The 24,418-nt window shown below is 35.3% G+C and overlaps 2 protein-coding genes across 2 annotated transcripts in view; one reads left to right on the forward strand and one right to left on the reverse strand.

Annotated features, from left to right (window-relative positions):
• The window catches only part of LOC140127379 (dual oxidase 1-like), a 45,854-nt gene extending 32,675 nt beyond the window's left edge, over nucleotides 1-13,179 (reverse strand). The window contains exons 1-10 of the mRNA XM_072147997.1: nucleotides 13,065-13,179; nucleotides 8,249-8,314; nucleotides 7,301-7,384; nucleotides 4,775-4,939; nucleotides 3,971-4,158; nucleotides 2,707-2,908; nucleotides 2,149-2,315; nucleotides 1,961-2,021; nucleotides 1,296-1,392; nucleotides 192-282 (exon numbers count right to left, since the gene is read on the reverse strand). Coding sequence (XP_072004098.1) covers nucleotides 192-282; nucleotides 1,296-1,392; nucleotides 1,961-2,021; nucleotides 2,149-2,315; nucleotides 2,707-2,908; nucleotides 3,971-4,158; nucleotides 4,775-4,939; nucleotides 7,301-7,384; nucleotides 8,249-8,300 — 1,107 coding nt within the window. The 5' untranslated portion in view covers nucleotides 8,301-8,314; nucleotides 13,065-13,179. The remainder of the gene's footprint in view (nucleotides 1-191; nucleotides 283-1,295; nucleotides 1,393-1,960; nucleotides 2,022-2,148; nucleotides 2,316-2,706; nucleotides 2,909-3,970; nucleotides 4,159-4,774; nucleotides 4,940-7,300; nucleotides 7,385-8,248; nucleotides 8,315-13,064) is intronic.
• Nucleotides 13,180-13,331: 152 nt separating this feature from the next.
• DUOXA2 (dual oxidase maturation factor 2) lies at nucleotides 13,332-22,966 on the forward strand. Its single transcript, XM_072144541.1, has 7 exons — nucleotides 13,332-13,391; nucleotides 15,364-15,534; nucleotides 17,589-17,646; nucleotides 18,464-18,598; nucleotides 20,101-20,314; nucleotides 21,555-21,769; nucleotides 22,492-22,966. The coding sequence occupies exons 2-7, from the start codon at nucleotides 15,388-15,390 to the stop codon at nucleotides 22,653-22,655; spliced, it is 933 nt and encodes a 310-aa protein (XP_072000642.1). The 5' UTR covers nucleotides 13,332-13,391; nucleotides 15,364-15,387; the 3' UTR covers nucleotides 22,656-22,966.
• The last annotated feature ends 1,452 nt before the right edge of the window (nucleotides 22,967-24,418 follow it).

Here is a 24,418-nt window from a genome sequence, read left to right on the forward strand (position 1 = left end):
AAAATTCACACTGTTAAAATCCAATCAAATACACCAACATAGATCAATAAACTAAAAGTTAAATATTAAAAGAAGAACAACAATCTGATATTGTGAAGTTTTATCTGCCAACTTCTTCTCCAATTTCTTTTAATATTAAAATTTTTTTGATAAATCAAAAACAAACTTTAAATATTTTTTACTATACTGACCTCTCTGCTCCAGAAATTATTGCACAAGCGGAGAGCAGGCGACATCCCACCACTGGCATTTGTTACATTTAGAAATGTACAATTTTTATCTCTAGAATTATATAAATTTCCGTATAGGTTAACATGGAGGATATAACATTACATATTTGTTTTGCAGTGTATTAAACAAATAGACTAAAGTTTGACCTTCAGTCCAGAAATTCACAATATTCTTTAATGGATCGTTTTTATTTCTGCTTAATAATATACCATTTGCTGGTAAATCAGTCCACTAAGTATCAACTGTGAACAGCAATAAGATTTACTGTATAGTTCTATCGTATGAACATTAAACAGTTGCATTCCTATAAGATGCCATTAATGGGACTTGATTTTTGCCAGATTAAAGAACATTACTGAATGTTTAATATAAAAGCAAAAGTAATTCAGTTGTGAAGGTTAAAATTGTACACAAGTAAATCCAAATAAAAATGCAAAGACATGTTCTTCAGTTAGTGTTTGACAGTCAATTATTGAAGGTCGAGCAACTTGCCATGAAGATGCAAAGGAGAAGTAAAATGGTGTGATGACCAATTATAGGTCATTGTTGGGTTACGTACAAGATAGGTTCCATAGGTTTGTTCTTGAGTTGAATTTGTATGTAAACTGTTTATTTTATAATTGTAGATCCAGAAAACATTTTTTTTGCCCTGTGACGATTGGAGTTTCTACATTTTTTGCTGTAATTGGACTAAAGAATATCAATAAAGCGTCATTACAGACACCTCACAGCTGATCATTGCAGTCTGGGACTATAGTAACATCCAGAGATCTTTACCAGAGGTCACAGTGGGCAGAGGGGTCCGTCTGTAACTAGGGGTCGTCTGTTAGTCGGGTGTCCTTAAGTAGGGGACCGGCTGTAAATAAAATGCTGGTCATATAGAGTTGGAAGTGGGTTTACTTCTAAGTACATATCGGGTCATTCTGTCAATTCTGTAGTTTAGTGTTGAAAATTAATTGCTATAACATAAATATTAAGCTAGTATTTTTACCATAGTATATATTTTTCAGTTGGTTCAAAAGTTGGTAATTACTTTTACGTAAAACTACTATGTAAAACAATACCTCATATAGACTCCTGATGGCATCATGGTGTATATTAACTGTGCTGTTAGTAACGAAAATTCTGGTGATATACTTGGGTCCACATGTTGATTGTATCCTAAAATGAAAAAAAAAATGTTTACAAATTTAAATATTTATCCTTATGTATATTAACTTGTACTACTGATTCATGCAAAGTTTGTTGAAAAGTAAGTAACTGTTTACCGGTAATCATCAAACTATTCGTAGATGACAACATAATCCATGATGCTACTTGTGCCCTTGTTCCCACACAAGACTATGGATATCACCTGGCTATAGAGTCTAAAAGCTTCAGATTATGTATCTGTTCACTTCATGTCCAAAATATGAAGTGATCTAATGTGCAACATTGGAGACCATGTCTTCTCAAAAGATATGAACACTATGCAAATCTTTTGGATGAGTGTAGTCAGGGTAATTACAGTAAGTTAAAAAAAAGGGCATTTTCCTTTAATTAACTTAATTACAAAGTTTCCTATTTTCAAGAAGAATGCATATTAGCTCAAAATCTACTTATAATAAATAGTTGCGATGGCTATTGATCTTTTTAAGATTTAATTAAACTGGGTTAGGGATACTGCATTATACAATTATTTACATATACATTTTCATTAGCATTTTCTGTATTAATTACTATCACTTACCATTATATCTTGGAAGATCTTTTAACAACAATGCAGGAAGCCATTCATAAACCACAATGTTCTAAGAAAATAGTGAAATTCATTGATAGATTATCAATACTATCAAATTTTATTAAATATGGATTGTTTGCATTGTCTGTACAGTGCTGAAGAATAAAGGATATGAGAAAGGGTCAATAAAAAATTACCTGGTAGATAGCAATCACCCATTTCCGTGCAGTTTGAAACAATTGCTCGTCAGACCAGTCACTGTGTTTTTCTGACAGTTTTTCTGCAATGTAATTGTGGAATCGGAACCAAACAAGATTTACTGCTTGGATAAATGGACTTTCATTTGCCATTGCATTACCGAGACCTGTTCAGATAAAAATAAAATCATATAAATTTTATCATATAAATCATATATAAATCATATCAACCACAAAGTCCGAGATTGGGTTTGGAAATTTGGTAATTGAAGAGCATCGGTGCATATTTATAAACATTACAACTAGTATTCAAAATGTAACAATTTCTAATAATGGACGAGGTGAGTATAAAGTCTATATAAGGGAAATTTGGGACATTAAATCGCCGGTCCATAAGGACCTGTGGGTGGTTTAGTGTTCCAAATCAGCGTGGCAGGTTTCCAGGCTCCTCACACTCCTGTGAATCAGCCAAAACACATCTTCGATCATAACCAGTTACTATGAAGTAACTTGTATGTAATTATGTCTTTATGCAACACATTCTTTATATTTATTTACCATATATGCCTTTATCTCCAGTTTTCCCTGTTGAAGGATCTCGAACTCTCCACATAGGAAGACTTGGTGTAGTATATGGTGGAAAGAGCCCATCTAGTCCAGAAGCCAGCTTTCCTCCAGAAAAACTTCTTAGAGCATCACACCAAGAATGGGATGTGCCATAGATTGAGCTGCCATCGATCCATGCAGTTACAGTATTGATCTACAAAATGATTGAACACTTTGTCATATAAGTATAACTTATATCTTTGGCAGCACTCACATTTTGTAAATATTGCTTCTTTTAAAACAAAAAGGAAAGTAAATATATATTTAAGTGTTTGCACACTGAACTATACACCAGGAGTGTAACTTAAGACTCCCAGTCCCCAGGGCAAGTGTGAGTAACTTTTGCCAAACTGTGGCAGTTGTACAGAGAAAAAAAATCACATATCTATAGGGATAAAGTGTGAAAAAGGTACAAACATTTAAAATAACTTTAAAAATATACATGACTGTAACACACATACGTGGTCAATAGTTACAACTGCCTTACAACTGACAGCCTGACAAGCATCCATCCCTTCCTTTCAGCAGCTCACATGACCAACTGCCTACTCACATGGCCCATAGAATTTGGGGCACAGGACCAAAATATATAACACCAAATAAATCTACTTTTTCTTCTATCTTTTCTAAAAAGCCAGCTTAGATACAACAGCTAGGATCTATGTAAGTTGGATTCCTATATAATGGTAGCTCAGATATAGTGCCTCAGTTCTATGTATGGTAGAAACCCCTATAATATTGTATGTATACCAGTGATACCCTCCAGTTGTATCCAGTGATGTTTTTTCTATATGTTGTAAAAATGGAGTAAAGCTAGACGGCTGTAACCCTGGATAACCATTACTATCCTTCTTGCCTGGAGCTCAAGTGAATTATTTGTAATATACACAGGTAACAAAATCACTTTGGGTTAGCGTTAGAATATTGAAATAGGGTTCTAGATCTCTATGCCAATATGTGGTGCCACATCCAAGTGCAAAATAAGGAAAAAAGTGTTCATGGGTGTGGAAATAGTCTGCTAAAAGAGTCCAAAAAACAGCCGTGCCATGTGTTTATCATAGTTAGTTTGTTATTGTTTTACAACGAAAATATTTCCTTGTTAGGATGTAAATAAACTTCATACCATTGTAGATATAAAAGATTAAAAATAACTTTATTGGTGAGCTGTATCTACATTGCGTAATTCATCACCATCTGATTTGTGATTATGAATTACCTGCTCTCTTGGGCTGTTGGGGCTTTTTCCAGTATTTTGAGACCACTGAATTCTCTGGAATGGCAAAACCACATTGCCTTTCTTTGTAGGATCAAACACTGGGTCTCCATCGGGAATATAAATATTGAGAAATTCAGGTGGACATGCTGGCATTTCTGTAGACACTATTTCCGCTAAAAAATGATAACCTGAAAGAATATGAAAAGCTTTATGAAAATGAACACATTTCTAGTCATCAAACATGTTTTATTATAAGTTAGTATATTAGAATATTAAACATTGCGCCATTTTTATTCTTGTGCAGATTGTGACGGTGATAATGATCAACTCACTATGTATTCTACAACTATACTGATATTAATGGCTATTGAGAGGCCACAAGGACTAGTTGATAATCTTGACAAATCTTCTATCACACTAAGGATACTTGTCCAAATGTTACATGCTGTTAATTTCTTAGTAGTTAAGTAGTAGTAGTTAAGTATATTCAGAATATATGTGTATATATATGTACATATATATTGACTCAATATAAGATTCTTTCCTATCTAGATCCTACACAAGCATTTCCAGAGTAATATTCCTCCTGGGGCAAGCACATGAATTTAAGAGGAATTCACTGAATTTTTGTGTGCATGCAAGAACGCAAACCAGTGCCATCCAGGTGGGTGACCAGGTGGATTGACCATTAATGTAAATCTTATAAGCAAATCTGCATCTACTTTTTAATATTATATATCAGACTAAATACAGACCTAGACTAAAAAACACTCTATAGCATATCTACAAACAATTTGGTCATACCGAAAAATACTGCCATCACTGTCAGATTTTTAGACGATGGAAACCCAGACTCTCCCATCATGATTTCTTTACTGATTTCTCTTGGATTTGGCAGCTCTGGTTCTGCTGCAACTTGATAAACTCCATCTGCATAGCTTGCTGGAATGTGGCGCATTAACTTTGAGCCTATTTAAAACCAAAATAAATATGAGTTGACTAAACTGGTTGCTCTAAAATTTATGATGTGTTAGCCCATGCATTTGGAATAAGGTCAGTTGATTAGCATTTTTTAAATAGTGGCAACTTACTGTAGATCTCAAAATGAACAAAATAATCAAATGATGTTCTATCATAACCTAATACAAAACCTGCCATTCAAATTACCCTACCTAAAGTAAATATTTAAAGGGGTATTCCCATTTCAGCAAATAAATGTTATTGTTTCTAAAATGAAAAGTTATACTTTCCGTATCAATTCCTCACAGTTTTCTAGATCTCTGCTTGCTGTCGTTCTATATAAAGCTTCTAAATTTGCTTCCAGTGGATAGAAACCTGACCATGGTCACACAGGGGTGTGGCATGTGATATATCACACAGCTTTGATTATTCTCTATGATACTAATGAGCTGCGCACCTGTGTTTGCGTGGTCAGATTTCTGTCCACTGTAAGTAAACTTAGAATATTTATATAGAATGATAGCAAGCAGAGATCTAGAAAACTATGAGGAATTGATACGGAAAGTATATTTGAAAATAGTATAACTTTTCATTTGACAAACTATAATTTGCTGAAATGAGAATACCCCTTCAAATAAAAACTATCATTTAAAAACATTGCCCTTATCAGGTGAGGGGGTGAAATTGATGCTGGCTATATGAAGAGAAGTCAACATTGCTCTTCACCCCTCCTTTAGGAATTCTCTTCAGCAGTAGGTAGCTAGTGGGTAGCTTGACTGTATACTGCAGCTGCCCACCTCCATCACTGGAACAGAGGACATCAATAAAAGTCTATTTTAGAAAAAAGGCTCTAATCCCACGGAAAGAGACATCAGTGGAACATGTATAAAGACATCTAAATGGTACTATGTGTGGTTTCATTTTGACCGAGTGTAGGAAACACAGGACTAGATTTAAAATGCTACTGGCCTTCGACTTTCTCACAGTATAGGAGTCACAGGACTGAATAAGAGTTCTCTCTGAGCTGGTCACTTGTTCATATTACATGTCCTGCAACTGCCTAGGCAGGTGATATGATATTCACTATGTTTGGTTGCAGTGGTTTTGATGTCACAAAGGGGGTGGGGCCTATAACTTTTAGGGACAGAGCCATCATCAAGGAGCAGAGAAGCCTCAGATATCTATGCAGACATATCAGTTAATAGAGGAGAGATGTAATGGTGCGAGGCAGGACAGGACAGAAGTTGTGTGAGTCAGAAGGGAAGGTGTGTGAGGCAGAACAGGACTGCATATGCAGGTTGAATGCACAATAGTGATGTTATTTATTTGAGCAGGAGGGGCAAGAGGGGATTATTTACATGGGGCTTCATGTTAGGGGCTGGAGAGATGTAGTTACATGGCACTGTAGTTAGAAATCTGGAGGGAAAGGAGGAGTATGTTGGAAGGATTCATGGAATGCATTATATGTAGCACCAAGGGATTATCGCATGCTGACACATGGTACAGGTGTAAAGTATGTGATACATCCAGCATTGAAAGCGTTGTGGTGAAACATCATCCCAGTAGGGCTGAGGTAATGTGCTGCAATGGCAGTTATACACACAGATATAGTGGGTGAGATTTAGTGGTAGTTTATTAGTTGTCATTACTGTGGTAAGAATACCGAACCGGAGCTGTTACTGAGAAGTGTGAGCTCATGGGACTTCTAGTATCCTGTGTCAACCATCTTGGACATAACTCTGCACACTTTAGAAAGCCCATACAATTTTGGAAATCATAAAATCAAAGTTAGCATTTTATGATTTATAATATTGAGTTTTGTTTAATCAATTTATTTATAGCATTACTATTTTTTGTATTGGACATTTATATTCCCAAAATACCCCTTTTATATGTGCAAATTAGAAGTTCAAGCTAAACATTAGGACCTGAGAAAATATGAGCTGATTTATTACAAAGGGCCAGACAATATATAGTATATCCCTTCAAACCATAACGTTTGATACCACAATTTATGTACAGCAACCATAAGGGAGATTACAGCATAATTTTTTGAAATTTTTCATTGTGACTCCATCTTTCTACCTTTACTATAGAATATTGGAGTTTAACAATCATAGAAATGGTTTGGAAACTATTTCTACACTAAGTTATATTTCAATAGTTCTTATCTCATCTCTTCTGGAATTCAATTACGTCATATTGTATCCTGCATATTGTAGCAAGTTCTTTTGCTAACTTTGTACATTTAGTTATTCAACAGATCTGAGTTGTATTCAGGTCTGACTTTGTTAACTGGTTGCTACATAGGTGATAAGGTTGTTTGATTACAGTTGTAGACTTAATTCATTCAAGACTGTTCACACCTACCTTTGGAACCCATGCTATGATATGCAAGATTATTATACCAGCCATCATAACGTTGTATTTCCCAATCCAATGTCATCTGTGCACCTGTTAAATCAAGAGTCATATTGATATTTTATATACACATCAGAAACAATAAATACATTTATTGTAAATCTGATTTATTTCTAAATTTCTATTTATTAGAATATAGCTCACCTACATGGTAAAATTAGGTTTAGGACAAGTAAAAAAAAAATGAATAACTAAATTGATCATTACGTTTAAAGTTAGATTTTCTGAAAAACAGTTTACAGTATAAACTTTTATGTCTAGAAAATAATGACCTGACACAAAGGGGCTAATTTACTAAGGGTCTGCGGACCGCACTTTCGTTGGGTATTCCGATGATTTCCGATTTGCGTCGCATTTAAAAGGGGTTTGTGTGGATTTTGGCGCATCATGCCACACAAATCAGGGGGGCGGGCCGTCAGATGATTCTGACTGATTCGGATTAAGCGTGGGATTTAACTTTTAAATTGTGCCACAAGACCTGAGCGGGGAGCGACACATGCAGGATACCGGGCGCACAATCAAGTGAAACGCGGTACAGTGCATCATCGTCAGACAGTCCGGATCGGGGATCGCATAAGTAAATGTGCCCCAAAGTCTTTTAGCTTGGACTTAGGAAAAAAACATTGCAATCAAACATTTTGTTTATACTTTACTGTGCCTGTCATTGCGGATATATGATAAAAAATATTTTATTATACAAGTAAAAAAAATGATCTGAAGAATGGAGCACTAATTCCTACACAGAAATATAAGAAAGAATCAGCACAGAATAATGGATAAAAATAAAAGAAAGTAGGAAAAAACTTTGAACATTCATTTTAAAGCAAGAAAAGAATTGGTAAAATTGCAATATAATAACAAAAAAAAATTGTACTAAATTGTGATAAATGTACCTACCCAAACACATCCACGCATTGAAAAAGAGCAGCCAAATGTGTTTCCCGGTCATGATTGTTGTTGGTGCTTTGGAAAACAATAAGCAATAAAGTGTGAAAACAGAACTATATAACACATAAAAAACAGATTTACACAAAGATAAAATATTTTATAGGAAGAGCTTGTTAATTATTCATCTTGTGACTCCAGTTTCTTTGTGAGATGCCCCTACATTGACTATAATTCTATTTCCTATAACTCCTGCGTTCCATTAGTACATAAAGGGGAGGTGAAGGTATATGTTTACTTATGTCACACTCATGTATCATAGAACTTTCTAATATGTACATTTGAATCTCCTTATTTCCTTTACAAGCGAGAATGACTAACTGTGTCTACAAAGTGGAAAAACTGAGTTCCTTATAGCTTCAAAAGAGTGATAACTTAAAGCTCCCAAATACAAGATAACCAGCCTTACATGGTAGTCTACATGCACAATGATAAAGATAGCGCTCAGGGTAATTCCATAAGAAGAGGAAGTCATGGAAATAAACAGAGATGATGAAATGATTGTGTAAGGAGAGCTTTTCCCTACAGAGACACAATGATGCTGACGTCTTTTTTGATATTTGACTTCCTTGTCTGTAGAGTGATAAACTTAGCCCCTTTTATTTTATTGCCTATCGTTTTTATAAGTTTGTGGGTGTGGGATGGTTAAATTTTTTTCTATGGATTTTGTATAGTGATATCAATTGTGTTTTTGACCTTAATCTCACTAAACTATGCTGGAAAATACATTCTAACATCATAAAGGCTAGTACTTGTATTGTATTTATATACACAAGATAAAGATATTGGGGAAAATCATCAGATGGACTGTTTTGTTGTTGTAAACAGCAGATGGTAACCCCATCCCTCCTGGTGCCAGAAATATCTAGAGACCTTGGTGGAAGCTACAGCTTATGTGCAGGGTCAGGAATGCCCAAGCCAGCATACTCCACCACTGGAGAAGGTCCTCTTCATGCCTCCCCACCCCCATTATTCTATTTCAAGGCTTGTACGCTATTTCTGTTGGTATAAGCTTTAATGTATCTCCCTCCCACATAATTTTATCAAAGACAGAATAATCTAGCCATAATGAGAGTTGTCATGCACACAAATGATGTTTAATGACATGTATCCATTGTTTCAATATTTCAATCATTTTAATTTTAGGAGGGAAAGCCTGCCTAACATAAATCCTTCCTTCATCATTACGCTTCCATAAACTACTTACTGTTTTCTAAGTCCATGTCCTAAAAATTACCTTGTCATTCTATTTTCTTTCAGTGTTATAATTGTTATTATTCAACTTCTCAATCAATAATCCCCATTGTTCAAAGAAGTATGTTCTGCTTAAGTAAACTTTCAACAAAATGTCAATAGTGCAGATGGCAATAGTAAACTTTGTAATAAACTTTAGTTTCTGTAAGTCAGCCCTTCTCCCCCTGAAGAATTCTCCAGCAAGAGACGGAACGTGTGGGGAGCCCTCCACCTCCTCTTTAACCACTAAACCATCCTGTAGATTTACCATTTTGATGCTTACTGGTGTACCCTTCACTACCATAATGTATGTAATGTATGAGAGCTCTGTAGTCTTAGTGTCTTGCATTCTTTATGTTTAACAACTCTTGCTGAATATCTCTAATGCATAGATTGATGCAACCCACATAGTGACTGTGTAGTGTTTGGTGCACTGTTTGTTATCTATCACATTTATTTAAGTCGGTTTGAATACTACTCAGTTATAGAGGAGGTGTTTTGTTGGTCTACATGATTGGGCCAATTACTTGTATGATATATGTACTTAGTACATTTTTAATGGTTTTCATTGTTTCTACCATTTCCAAGTTGGAGGTAATTTTTGTTTATGTAAAGATTTTCTACTTTGTCTTATATTTGGCTTGTGACACACTTCCTTTTTCTTTGCATCATATGAGCTTCTTGTACCCCTACACCACATTGGCTGATCAGATAAGGAACCTTATAATGCTCCCAATGAGTTAATAATTTTTGTTCCTTTATCTGGATAGTCCTCTAAATGCTTTCAGATACACTGCTCATTGCGGAGAAAGAGCAATAACAAGGCACAGAGAAGCTGCTTTTTCTTTTTCTGTTTCCAACTAGACATTTATACATTTTCACATTTAATTTAAATCATATACCATATACATACACACTGGAGAACTAAATTAGAGAATGATATATGATTATGTGATTTTTTTTAGAAATAGTGTAATCTTCATTGATGGATTTTTTGTATGGGGTACAGCTTACTACTGGAACAGTATTTTACAGATTGACTAAAGTTTATCAACATAAACCTTTATTTTACAGGCGCCAATCAGTAGGAAGTGTACAGGCTTTTGCTGTAAATGACTTCAGCAGATCTGCGGCCACAGGACATCACTAGTCTCTCACACTGCTCTGCTAGGAATTTCCTCCACTCTTCCAGTCTCTTCTACAGTTCTGGGTTTGTGGGTTTATTTGCCATAACATTGTCACCAAGGATTTGACAGAGGTTTTCTACTGGTTTAGATCAGGCTCTGGGGTGGACATTTAAATTTTTCAATGTTTTCTGTTTCAAGAAACTGCTTAACCCATTTTTCTGGGTGACGTGGGGTATTGTTATGCACGAAACTTGCTGGTTCCTTAACTGAAGAGTAAGAGGAAGTAACCACATTTTGTTGAATAAATTTCTGATACACACTTGCATTGACTTTGCCCTGTAGCTTTATGCAAGGTCCAACTCCTGCTGCAGAAAATATTCCCCAAACCACCTTTCACTGACTTCTTTACACACTTTGGGTTCAGTCTTTCCCCAGTTTGTTGCCGAACATAATGAGGGACATGTTTCTATGTTTCTGCTAGTTTTTTCCTTTATTTTTGCAACTTTTGGCATTTTTGCGACTTTTTACTGTTACTTTTGCTGTCGTTTTTCAAGTACACCTTGGTCTGTACCTTGTGCAGTGTGACTTATGTAACTTTAATTTCCATTTGTTCAATGCAACTTTTTAGACCCAAATTGGCACCTTGTCCAGGGCAGGTGCAGAGAAAAGATTTTTTTCATGGACCCAGTTTTAACCTGAAGTTAACACTATGTTTGGGTGAGTGTAAACATATTGTTAAAACATGCATTTTGTAAATGCAATGTTGACAGCAATGTAACTAGGCAAACCTTTTCTCAGCTGTTGTGATGCCTTTCACCACGTTTGACCACAGTCTCATATGTCGTCATCTCCCTGGGGTGTGACTAGAGTGCTGAAACGTGCAGGACATGGCCAAGGCGCAAAAAACATATGCCAAAAGTCTCAATTATACACCAAAGGAAAAAAAAGATAAATTTTCCTCAATGTATTCCATCAAATGCAAATAAATAATAGTTCATCACTAAAATGAAGACTACTTTTACTCTGTCTACACAACATGCTCCTCGGCAAAGGGGAGTCTAGCCTTTTGATGAGGGCAATTCCAACTGCAGTGTTGAAATGATTACCCATGGAGATTCTCTGCATTATCCTGTCGTTTCCTATTTGTCTTTCGAGGGTGACCTGTCTTCTTGGGGGATCTGAATGAGTTTGTGATGTTGTAAAGATGCAGTATTCTCAGACAAAGATTTGGAATGACCAACCTCTCATGCTGTGGCTGACAGGGTCACCCCTTTGGACAATCAGATGCCTAAGGGACTGGAACAGCACAACATTTTTGGACATTTACAGCAGGTGCCAGACTAACACCAATAACTTGTAGGTATCTGAAAGTGCTCTCCAATTGTGATCAGTGTTCTTTTACAATTATCTCATTTCTGTGCTTACAATATATGAAATATATTTATGAAAAATACTTAAAAATACTTAAAAAATATTGTTATTTTACTCATGTTAGGATATATTCACACAGTACTAAAAAATTGACCTGGACATTAAGGAACTTGTGCTCTCTAATTTTGATCTCCATTGTATTTCTTTAATTAGATTAAAAATGTACCTGTGTGAAGTTAATTTTCTATAAAGATATTGTAATTTTTCATATCCCTCGGCCTTCTTGGATTTCTTCAGTCTGTGTCCCCTTTAGAAGTCTACTTAATAGTATTATCACTATAAAGATTTTCATTGAGTAAACATTTTCCATAACTTTAAAAATGTTCCCTAGAAGACCAATTTGTCCCTCTGATTTCCCATGTAATTAATGAAAACCTTACCTCAAGTCTGTTAATTACACAAACAGCAAGATTTGTGGCACGAAAAATCTAATGTACTTTTTTTTTAGTTTTCCATTGATACATAGGGGGGCATGTATTAACTGGTGTACAAGGTATGAAAAGGTTACTAGTCCCGGCCGTGGCTTTGTCCCCTCTCGTGCCACCTGCACACAGTTTTTTCGAGAAGTGGCCAAAGAGGTACGGAGAGCAGGACCATTGAGTTTACCAGTTCAGCTTAAGAATGAATTTTACACCAGGCAGGAGAATTCATCGCCGGATATACTTAGATATACTCAGTTTTATTATAATGCATATTATTAAATGCTTACATATAAATGCATTACAAATAAACTAAAAATAACAAATAATAACAAATTACAAAAAGATAAATGTGCATGTAATTTAAAATTCTTATTCCATACAGTACAGTGATCTGCTACTGATAGGAAAAGTATTATTTATTGAATCCCGAACACATATTAAAATAAAAAGAAACTATGTATAAAACTCTTAGTTATCAAAGTAGACATAATATGCACAATATATGTGAATATGTGCATTGTAAATATAAAATGCTGTAGAAGATGTATAGCTCACCTGTGTTTGCAGATCTCTGCACAGTCTCCTGTAGCGTGCAGTCAATGCTACAGGTATACTTGTTAATGTGACATTGTGGAGGAAGTTAGTAAGTACAGGAGCACTAGGGTTGGGCATCTGCCTTATTTGAATAATGTTGTAAGGAGATAAAAGATAACACACAGACATTACATGATGCTTATTAATCAGTGTCTGAAGGCCCTCTCCTCCATGGTTTATGTTGGGAGAACAGTATAAAAGGACCCACCTCTTAAAATTCCATTTCAGCTCTTCTAAGCCTACTGGAGCTGACAGACTTACAAAGCTTCCCAGTCCAGTACATTTAAGGTCAGTCTCTTCAATTCTTTAGGTGCTATTTTATGTCTTGTATTACATTTTCCTGCTTTTGATTACCCATAATTTATTGAAATTAACATTTTATATTGTTAAAATGATAACATTTTAATTCTGGATAAATCACATTTGTTTATAGAAATATTTAAAAGCTAATACATTTCAATATATATACAATGTAACAATAAAATATAATAAAAATATTATTATAGCAATAACTAACAACTAGTAATAACAAGCGTTTTTATACAATTTTTAATGTAATAGGAGTCAGGATATACAATTCCACATGATTTACTTGACTTCCTCTAACTTATTGCTTATATTGTTTATAATGTATATGTTTTTCCTTTATAACCCAACTGTCATCTCCGATCTTAATTTAGTTTAATGTGGCTCAGAGAATTTTGATGTGTTGTTCTGTTTTTACAACTTTTGAATATCAGTTAATGATTCAATGATTTATTTAAGAAAACTCCAAAAGATCACATTTATCGTGATGTTACTAGTGATTTCATCTATCTGTAGCTGTTATATGGTGTCTATTCACTCTTGTGTTGGAGTCCCATCTACAGATTTAAAGTTAATTATTAACATCTGGTAACATCATTTTATAAAGGAGTAGAGAACATATACCTGTACAAATTATAAGGAGCTATGCTGCAGTCCCTTGTTAAAGGTGATACGATTTTACATCCTCATGGTATTAGCATTTGCTGTGACTAAGCTCTTATAATAAGGAATCATTAACAGTAAGTTGGATAATGTTGCTTCAGCCGTTAGGACTTTATGCATAATGCCCTTTTTTGGTGTTCATTTATTTATACTGTAGTGTCCTTCAATGGAAATACTACTACCGCTATTACTACTACTATTACAGCTATTTAAACATAAAACACTCGTAGAACAATGGTCCATGAGTTGTAGTCCGTGAGCAGCAATTCAGTAAAATATTTCTTTTATAAATGGATCGGTAGCATTTAAAAAGATGCATGTTTTTTATATTAAATGCAGTGACATTTTTGTGTTTCATTAACCTGGAATAACATTTTAGTGGTTACAATAATACAGCAAGTTCAAGTCAAATGATAGTTAATTAAGATAATGACATTTCTGGTCGGAATCCAAAAGTAATACCTAAAATATCATTTTGTGTTTTAACAATTTCTGGTCAAAACAAGCACTTTGGAATGGCAAATAATTCTCAGAGTACCAATGATAAAAGCCGATCACTGTCCCTCAGGCCATGAGACAGGCACTGGACAGAGTTAGAGTATATCTATTGAATTGTATAGCTGCCATCGAAATCCAACTGGTAACCTTTAAGATCTTCAACCATGCAATAGTTAAAATTTTATATACATCTTAGACATTTGTCAGTAATGTTTAATAGATGCAGGTTTCACCTCTTGGGCCTTGACCTTAATCCAGAGGATGTATATCCAAATTCCCAACAAAGTACAAATATTTACTTAAACATAATAAAATGTCTAAATAGTGTTTAAAAAAGTACAATAAAAAACACCTTACTTTACACTTTTCCCATGCTTTTTCTGCATTCTCTTCTGCTTTGCTACCCAAAAAAACTGATATGGCTTTTTTGTTGAAGACACTATAGGACATCACTATGGCCAATGACCAATTGCAACTGTGGAATTAATGTGGCAAGTTACTGGCCCAGTTGTCATCTGAAATGCCACTATGGATATCAATGTAGAGAATATATAGAAGCAAGACCAAACTATGTATCAGAGGGGATTAAATATCATAAATGGATTCCAACAGTTACCTTTTTTGACATTTTGATAGCAATGACAGTTATTATGAGATCTTTGATCTCAATCAGAACTTTCTGTGGATGTTAGAATTGTAGAAGTCATGATTTTAAGTTATTGAATGTATAGCAATGCAGAAAATAAGGATAATATATATCCCATCTATTAAATATGTTGCTCATTTTTTTTAGGTACATATTTCCCTTACGAAAACAATGACCTTCTATGATGGCGTTTTTCCATTTTACTCACATGAACGCAGGACATGGGTCTTTAGTGTGGAGATTATTATCGTCATCATTGTGTATTTGGTGTTTGCCTTAGCATTTATACTCATCATCCTAGGAATAAGAGGCAAAGCAGTAAGTTGTTTAGCTTTACTATTTTATCTATCTATCTATCTATCTATCTATCTATCTATCTATCTATCTATCTATCTATCTATCTATCTGGCTTTCTTATTGAACCTATAATTTGGAATTGATAAAAAAGCAGTTGCACCATATGTACAACTTTTTGATAAATTTTTCTTCAAATATTTATTGGTGGCAATATGACCTTTAAGAAGCTTACAACTATGATGGTACCTGATTGTCAATTATCTATGACATTCAGAGGGGCAACTGTCAGCCCTTAAAGATAAACTACCGTTTAGAAAATATAAACCATGTACAAATACTCACCTCCGCACCTCTTGATGTTGATCCTGGCGCTGTTCTCTGCTTATTTTGACATGTCGGGATCACCTAGAAAAGAAAGTTATAATTAGCAGCACAGAGAGCGGGGACAAGATGTCCAGCACTTGGGGCTGCTAATTATGCATACCCGTGCACCTCCCACTCCCATGCTACCAGCATGGGAGAGGGAGGTGATGTCACTCAAGAGGCATGAATTCATGTCCCTCAAATGACATCACCTCTATCTCCCAGCATTAAGGAGGAATGTGTGGGGGTGTGTGCATAATTGTATCCACACTCCTTGCTGCTAATTATAAGTTTCTTTCCTAGTTGATCTTGGCTCATCAAGATTAGCAGAGGACAGAGCAGGGATCAATATCAAGAGGGGCAGAGGTGAATATTTGTACATGGTTTAAATTTTTTTTTAATGGTAGATATTTTTTAAGGTATTTAAATACCTTAAGGTATACCAACACCTACCAACACCTAAAGGAAACCTACCATCAGGAATCTGCCTATTAATGTAGATCCGATGGTAGGTTCCTCATAACGTTCTAAACCCTAAACTATCTTTTTCTAATCCTTCAATAATTCCTAATATATCTAACTAACATGCTAATTTTTAGCAGAGGCTACCAGGGTTTGGAGCAGCAAAGACTACTCCATGCCCCAGTAGCATATGTTTTCCCACCTTCTGCATACTCAGCTTACTTGGGATAGAGCTTGTGCTTGCGCTCCAGCTGTATTCAGGCTACCAGCTTCTTTAAGCTCTGTGCATGCACAGTAGCCCCTTCAGTGCTGGCAGCTACCTCGATATGCGTGTGTGCTCACTCTACTTGAAGAAACCAGCGGCGTCAATACAGCTTGTGCGCAAGCCAAGTACACAGAGGAAGGTGGGACAGTAGATGTTTCTGGGGCATGGAGGAACCTTTGCTTCCACAGCCCAGTCTATATCTGAATAGCCTCTGACAATAATTTGCAAAATAAGGTTTAGATCAGGTTGGGAAGCATTAAAGCATTAGAGAAAGATAGTTAAGGTTAAGAAGAACCTTCCATCAGAACAACCTTGATTCCTGATGGTAGGTTTCCTTTAATGGGTTAAAATATGTGCTAGTGCCACTTACAGCTATTAGATTCATGGGTCATTTCCTGACCCCTGCTCAAGCACCTTTAATGACAAGAAACTGTAATAGTGTAGTGAGTGTCATTAAGGGACTTTCTATATAGCAAGTACCTTTCCATTTGGTACTTCCCGTTTCATTGCTTTTCTTTTTACTAATCTTGTAGTCTTGATTTTGTTTTTTAAGATGCATAATATTGCAACATTAAAACTACAGATTTAGAATTTTCAGACAGTCATGGCTGAGATAGGAATTACAAGGAAGTAAGTCCTGATCACAAAATGGAGAGCTTCAGAAACAGCCAAGGAAACTGCATTGCACAGTTTCTGTAACTCCCATATCTCAAACACATATACCCATTTCAGTCTTGACCTTTATAGTGCTGGTGAGTTTATATATGAAGTTACTATAAATATGTTTTGCGCTTTTCAGTAATGTACGTCACAATCAACTTCAGAAGGTTATTATACACGACAGATGAAATCAATTCTTTTAAAGAAATTTGTTACACCATTGTTAACTGTATATGAAACAATGTGATTCTGTTTATTATAGACGTCAGTTCACTTTTTATAGACTGTAAAGAGATGATAAGTTTCTTTCAATTTTCATTTACAGAGACTATCGTGGACATGCAAAGTTATAATAAGCCTCTTTATTGGAGCTGTTACAGTGGGTAAGTGTTAAATGTGCTTTCTGTATTCTTAAATTTTACTCCACAAACCTACGTCTAAATACAAAGCTGGTGCCGTTTAATGACATTATTACGGCACTGTACTTAGAGTTAGAGAGAAAGTTCACTTTTGCCTCACTTCATGATACATATGGAATCATGCTTCTTTTTCCAGTCCTGAATTACTTTCTTTCATGTTTTACGATTTTTCATTTTTCTGAATTATGATTTTATACTCTCCCATATCTCAAATGAGTGGTAGAACTTTTAAAGTAGTGGTCAGAGGTCAGGGAAACATGACATCTTATTGATGTTATTATTGATGTTAATTACCTATCCTGCAAATACTTTTAAAGCTTTTTAAAAATTCTACAAACTAAGCTAAACTATTTTTTTTAAATAATTTTTATTATGAAAGTGCAAAAAAAATATACAAAGATAAACACAAAATAACCTTATCCATGAGAGATTTGCAATTTAAAGAAGAGAATTCGTTACTCTGTAATGCAACATTATATAAGAAAAGATCCTCCCTTTCCACCCAAACCCTGGTGGATTGGAATTCAAACTAGAACACCTCCTCAATGTTCCTCTATAATGGCCTTCAAAGTGTGATATACTTTTAACAGACTTTTGTATGTTTTGGTATGCTTTTACCAAATCAGAAGAATTCTGTATATATAACGTGGAAAAAGTAATGTTGATAGTAATTATAATCTCGTTATATAATTATTACTCTTTAGAGGGAAAGCAGTGATCTTTTGATTAATCACAACGTATTGGACTATTAAATTTTGGATATCTCAACTTTTTTCTCCAGTTGTAAACTTTACTGGTGATTGGGAGGTTGGATCAGTGAGTGCTGTAACTACATATAAATCATTCAGCAATGCCATGGTGAATGCAGACATTGGAATACATGTTGGCCTCAATGGAGTAAACATAACTCTAAAAGGTAAGACTTGTTTTGCTTTTTCTTATGTAGAACCAACATTACAGGGAATTTGTCACCATGATTAACCTACACAAACCAACTGCTAGGTTATGTAGGGCTTTGCCCACATATGTCACCCATTGTTTTTATTTCCTAGATGCTACATATATGCCAAACCTAACTTTAGAAGTGGTTTCAGTGCATTAATAGAGCACATCAGGGATTCAGCTCCACAGAAATAACAATGCACCCTGCTACCACCGCCCAGCACCTTTCCTCTCTTCCTTTCCACTTCTATGTCCAAAGAGATATGTAGCTGGAGACCTGTGGTACGCTGACAAAGCACTTCAGCCTATTTGTTTATTCCTAAAGTAGAGCTTTGGCATAGAAGAAGCAGCTGGACAATAAAAATAAAGGCATGGGAAAAGCGTGGGAATGGCCCTATATAACATAGCGGTTAGTTGGTGTAGGTAAATCGTTTTGATGCATTCCCTTTAATAGTGTAGAGCAGTGATGGGGAACCTTTAAGAGACTGAGTGCCCAAACTAGAATCAAAATCCACTAATTTATCACAAAGTGCCAACATGACCATTTGAGCAGTAATTTACAGCTCTCTGCTCTGTCATAGTTTCAATCGTATCAGCATGGGAGGAAGAGTTGACGTTGGATGCAGTTAGCCAGTGTAATAGGCTTGCCTAATGAAATGGGTTCTGAGAGCATGTTTGAAACTTTGGAGGTTGGGTGTTAGTCTGATAGTCCGGGGTAGTGCATTCCAGAGAATTGGTGATGCTCGGGAGAAGTCTTGGAGACATGAGTGAGCGATTTGAATTAAGGTAGAGATTCATGTTAGATCACTGGCAGATTGAAGAGCACGGGTTGGGCAGTACACTGAGATGAGAGAGGAAAGGTAGGGAGGTACGGCATAAGGCGGAGCTTTCTGTCAAACTGTATTCAGAAGAAGAAGGGCAATCAGTGCGGTGACTGGCACAGACTGGAGGCATCCGTGTAGCGTTTGGCAAGCCTGGCTGTTGCATTTAGAATAGATTGTAGGGGAGAAAGTTTAGTGAGTGGAAGACCATTCTGTAGGGAGTTACAGTAGTCTAGTCCAGAGTGAGTCAGAGCAACAATTAGCATTGTGATTGCAAGTGCTAAGCATTTTAAAACAACATTATTTTGAGATACCCCATAACAAAGGGAAATCCTATATTTTTATGTATGGCACTGAACTGAGTACTTCTATTGTGCATTTAAACCTGGCTAGGTTGTATTATCATTTTGTGATATGGTATTAATTTGAAGAAATTGAAAGAAAGGTTCTCGTGATCAGTGTTGGTCTCAGCACTACCTTACCAATTATCTTGCTCTTCCCAATCTGCTGGATAGAGGATAACTTAAATACTTATGACAGCCCTTTTCAACAATTTTAGCTACATTAATAACTGCAGAATGCATTCAAAGTTATTATATCTTTCAAACAGGAATATAAAAACATGTAATAATGTATTCAATTATAATTCCAAAAGGTAATCCCGTTCAACAAATAAATGAGACAATTGACTACAATGAGCAATTTCTCTGGAGTTTTGGATCAAGTTTTAATGAATATTACAATGATGGTCTCAAAAAAGGACTCCCTAATCCTATTCTATACGTGGCAGAGAAATTCAGCCAGTATGACCCATGTGGAATATTTAACCAATATAGAATATCGGGTCATTATGCAACAGCTTGCATGTGGTAAGTAAATCTGTAGTTAAATATGTAAATTGACTAAAATAGTAAATAGTAAAAATACTATTAATTTAAATGGACTATCATTCTTCAGTTGCTTAGTGATATCGACTTAGAAAGTAAGAACATCTATGTCATATTACCAAAATCGTGGATGAGTTTTGACTGGGTCCTCATTCAACTCTAATAATTATCACAAAAGTGTAGTGTAGTGTAGTTTGCTGGAGACCATCACTACACTAGATGGATACATTTATATAACAAATACCACTGACGGAAAGCAACTTTGTATCACTCCTATGAATTGCAAATGACCACTCACTATTGACATCTAATGTCCTTATTATATAGTGCACTCCACCCAGCACACTATGAATGGACATGCTGAATGGAAATAATAAATAAATAGCATATAACTCTTTAGGGGATACTATAAATCAAGGACAGATACCCAATATTGGAAACTTTATTAGTTGCACATATCCGGGTGACATAGTCTCCCTCATCTTCTGTTTCTAGTCAAACCCAGACAAGGTGTAACAAATAAAATGCTTACAACACACATCACTCCGGCCACGCTTGTATACCCTTAATACGTATACTGTGTATTACGGGTTTTACTGACTGTAGATTTTTAATAATTTTTGTGTAGTGTCATTCAAATCAAGATAATTCAAATAAAGATATTCGTTTTAATACACACAAATTTCTTTTCTTGACCAATGGGTGAGGCCATATTTAGGAATGTTTTGTGATAACATCTACGTCATAGCCCAATTTGTAGAAAACTGAGAAATGTCTGGGTAAGAGTTAAGGTATGAAAGAGGGTCATACTAGGTCGGGTCTAAATATTGATGGACTATTCTTAGGACAGGCTATCAAAATCAGATAGGACAGATAGTGATCTGCCTAATGGAAACCAAACCTATCAGCAGACAGATGAACCCTAAAATCATCATCATGCATCTACTGAACTACAAACATTAAGCAGCGCAGGATTTGCTTGTTGGGTCCCATTATCTCAATACTCTTGGCAGATATCCTAGTGCATTTAATAATGTGGTAAGGCACAGTTGAAGTATGTGGTTTAACTTGCCTCTGTATATACATACATGGGAGATAACATGACCAAACATTGTTGAGGATACTGTTATATATCACAATTTATATAGCTCATACTATTTTACTTTTCCATTTACAATATTAACATGTGACTACACTTATAATATTGCAATATATTTTATAGGGTGGCCTTCTGCTCCTGGATTATCTGCAATATTCTTTTCTCCACCTCAGCGTTCATATATGGAGCTTACATGATCCTTGTGACTGGAGCCTTTATCCTGTTCTCATTGATTTCCTTCTCCACAGTGAGAAATGTAGAATTTTGTAATATACAGTTTGGCTCCGACTCTCTAAAAACTACTTTTGGAGGGTCTTTTTGGCTAAGCCTGGCCACAGGTGAGTTATAGCTACCTTTTATTATATGAAACATGACTGGTTTCAATGTATAAAAGAGAATTGTATGAAAATAGGTGTTAAAGGGGTTGTCCACTTTCAGCAAATATTTGATATGGGTTGTGTAAGGAAAAGTCATACAATTTTCGAATATACTTCTGTAAACCTCATGGTTTTCTAGACCTCTACTTGCTGTCCTGTTAGAAAAGCTTCTATTTTTACTTATAGAAATCTGTCCATGTCATGTGATGGAGGTGCACAAGCCGTTATTATCTGATTACTCTCTTTGATAATAACGGCTCATGCACCTGCATGTCCATCACATCACATTGACAGATTTCTATCCACTGGAAGTAAACATAGAATCTTCCTATAGAAATACAGCAGGCAGAGATCTAGAAAACTGTGAGGAATTGGTACAGAAAGCATATTGGAAAATTGTATAACTTTTTAATTTTAAATAATAAGTTGTTGTAAATTTCAAAGTAGTATATATACAGCCACCACAAATAATGATCAAAAAGAGATAAAAATGTAAAATGATTTAATAGATTTATGTGTCAAATAAATGGAAAATTAAAAAAGGGCCACTAAACCATTTCATATACTAAAACACTAAAAAGTGTATGGTCATGCGGGGGATAAAGAGTGTGCAAGTCATTGAATGGCACAGTGATATAAACTGATATTATTTATACATTAATTCATTCTTTTTTGCTTTTCAGGTCTTTTTTGCTTCATTATTGGAATAACAGTAATTGTTTTAAATTGGTGTGTTCCTGAAAAACTGAAGTTATTTTTCCATGCTGTTGAAGATGAAGAGGAGTCAACATCATTACAATGCGATGACAAAAACTGTCATAATAATTTAGCTTTTGAACATGTATGAAGTGAATGTCCTCTAATTAGTTTGTTAATGTAAACTACCATAGAGCCATATGCCAAACAATGTGAAGTTTGGTGAGGAATCTTACTTTATACTGACTAAACAGAGGAGCCTTGTGTACAAGATGTACAGGCCAAGGTCACTTAGTTACTGGAACTAAATCTATGCACAACTTTCTTGACTGGTCACCACTGAAATGTTAGGCTTAGATAAATAATTTCAGAGTAATGTAAATACAGAACAAAACATTTATGACTTTATTTATTCTGATCACATCTCGGTGATCTGCACCTGGCAAAATTTGTAAATAAATTAATAAATACATGTTCATTTTGGAACAAAACCTTGAAATTTCTTGTCATTGCGTATTATTATTGCTATATATTATAATACTTTATGTACAAAAAGAAGAAAGGTACTTAGTGGCTACAACCTGGGTACTGTCTTTTGGTTAGTATGTATATGATTCTTCAGAAGGACTAAATCAAATAGATGTGTGGTGTTTTTGCCTTGCAGTGCGGCGCTCTATTCCTTTTAGACGCACACATGTAGTAGCAACAAAAAGAAAAAAGGTGGAATAAAAATGTTCTTTTCTTCTTTATTTATACTTACAAAAACACATGTTAAAAAGTTAAAAAGTCCTCATGGGAGGGAGGAAAAGCAGGACATGATTGTGGGAACAAGAATGAACAACAGCCATTTCACGCTATACTGTTCTTCCTCTGGTTATATGCAGGAGAACCAGAGGAAGCGCAGTACAGTATGAAACGGCTGTTGTTAGTTTTTGTTCCCACAATCATGTCCTGCTATTCCTCCCTCACATGAGGTCTTTTTAACATGTGTTGTTGTAAGTATAAATAAAGAAAAGAAGAACAAGCCCGTGATGAGTGCCATTCCGCTTTTTTTCTTTTTGTTGATATTATAATACTTCATAAATGTCCATGACACTAGAAAAACTACTGTGAATAAAAGTTGTAAATCTAGATAAAAGTACAAACTAAGTGAAAAATCTAAAAATCCATTTATAAGGCATTATTCATATCTCATTATATCACAGCCAAATCACAAGCACAAGCATCCATTGTCTCTAACAGCTGCATTTGGAGACCAATGACTGCCATTAAATTGGGGCCATTGTGCATGGGGACATTTATCATAGGATTTTCATAGCTAATTAGTGGCAAAAAAAATCACACTGGGGTTTTTGCCACTTTTTAATGCTAAGAAAATTGCACTAGAAAAGTGCTTTGACATAGAATTACTTCTAGTGCAACCCTGTTTAGAGCCAGATCTATGACTTGATTTTTTTCACAAAAAAATCACATAGTCAATATACTCCCCTCCTGATATACTGAAATTTTGTGCTGTAATGTGGTTTTTGGCGCACCTTGGGTTCTTATTTCTAGTGCAGTCTCTTGAAGTTGTGCAGTTGAGTACAATTCAGCACCTGAAACAAACAAAGGTTGTTCGCCCCTGCTCTATAGGAACAACAGGAGCATAGTGTAGGGATACTTTACATGAAGCTGAGTGCATAATTATGCGAGTCTGGACTTGTCTTATGGACCAAAGTGTTTTTTTTTCCTCATAAAGTCTGTACCGAATTTTCCTCTCCTGCATTATGTTTAATGAAAATGTTTTTATTTTTTATATACTTGCTGAATGCTGAGAATACCATAAAGACGTTTGGTGGAGAGGAGTGGACTTTGATCAGCTTCAGCCATAGTCAAAGGTCTGCAAGACCCCCTCCGATGTTTGCCATTTCACAA

Source organism: Engystomops pustulosus, chromosome 4 (assembly GCF_040894005.1).
Source record: "Engystomops pustulosus chromosome 4, aEngPut4.maternal, whole genome shotgun sequence".
Taxonomy (NCBI): domain Eukaryota; kingdom Metazoa; phylum Chordata; class Amphibia; order Anura; family Leptodactylidae; genus Engystomops; species Engystomops pustulosus.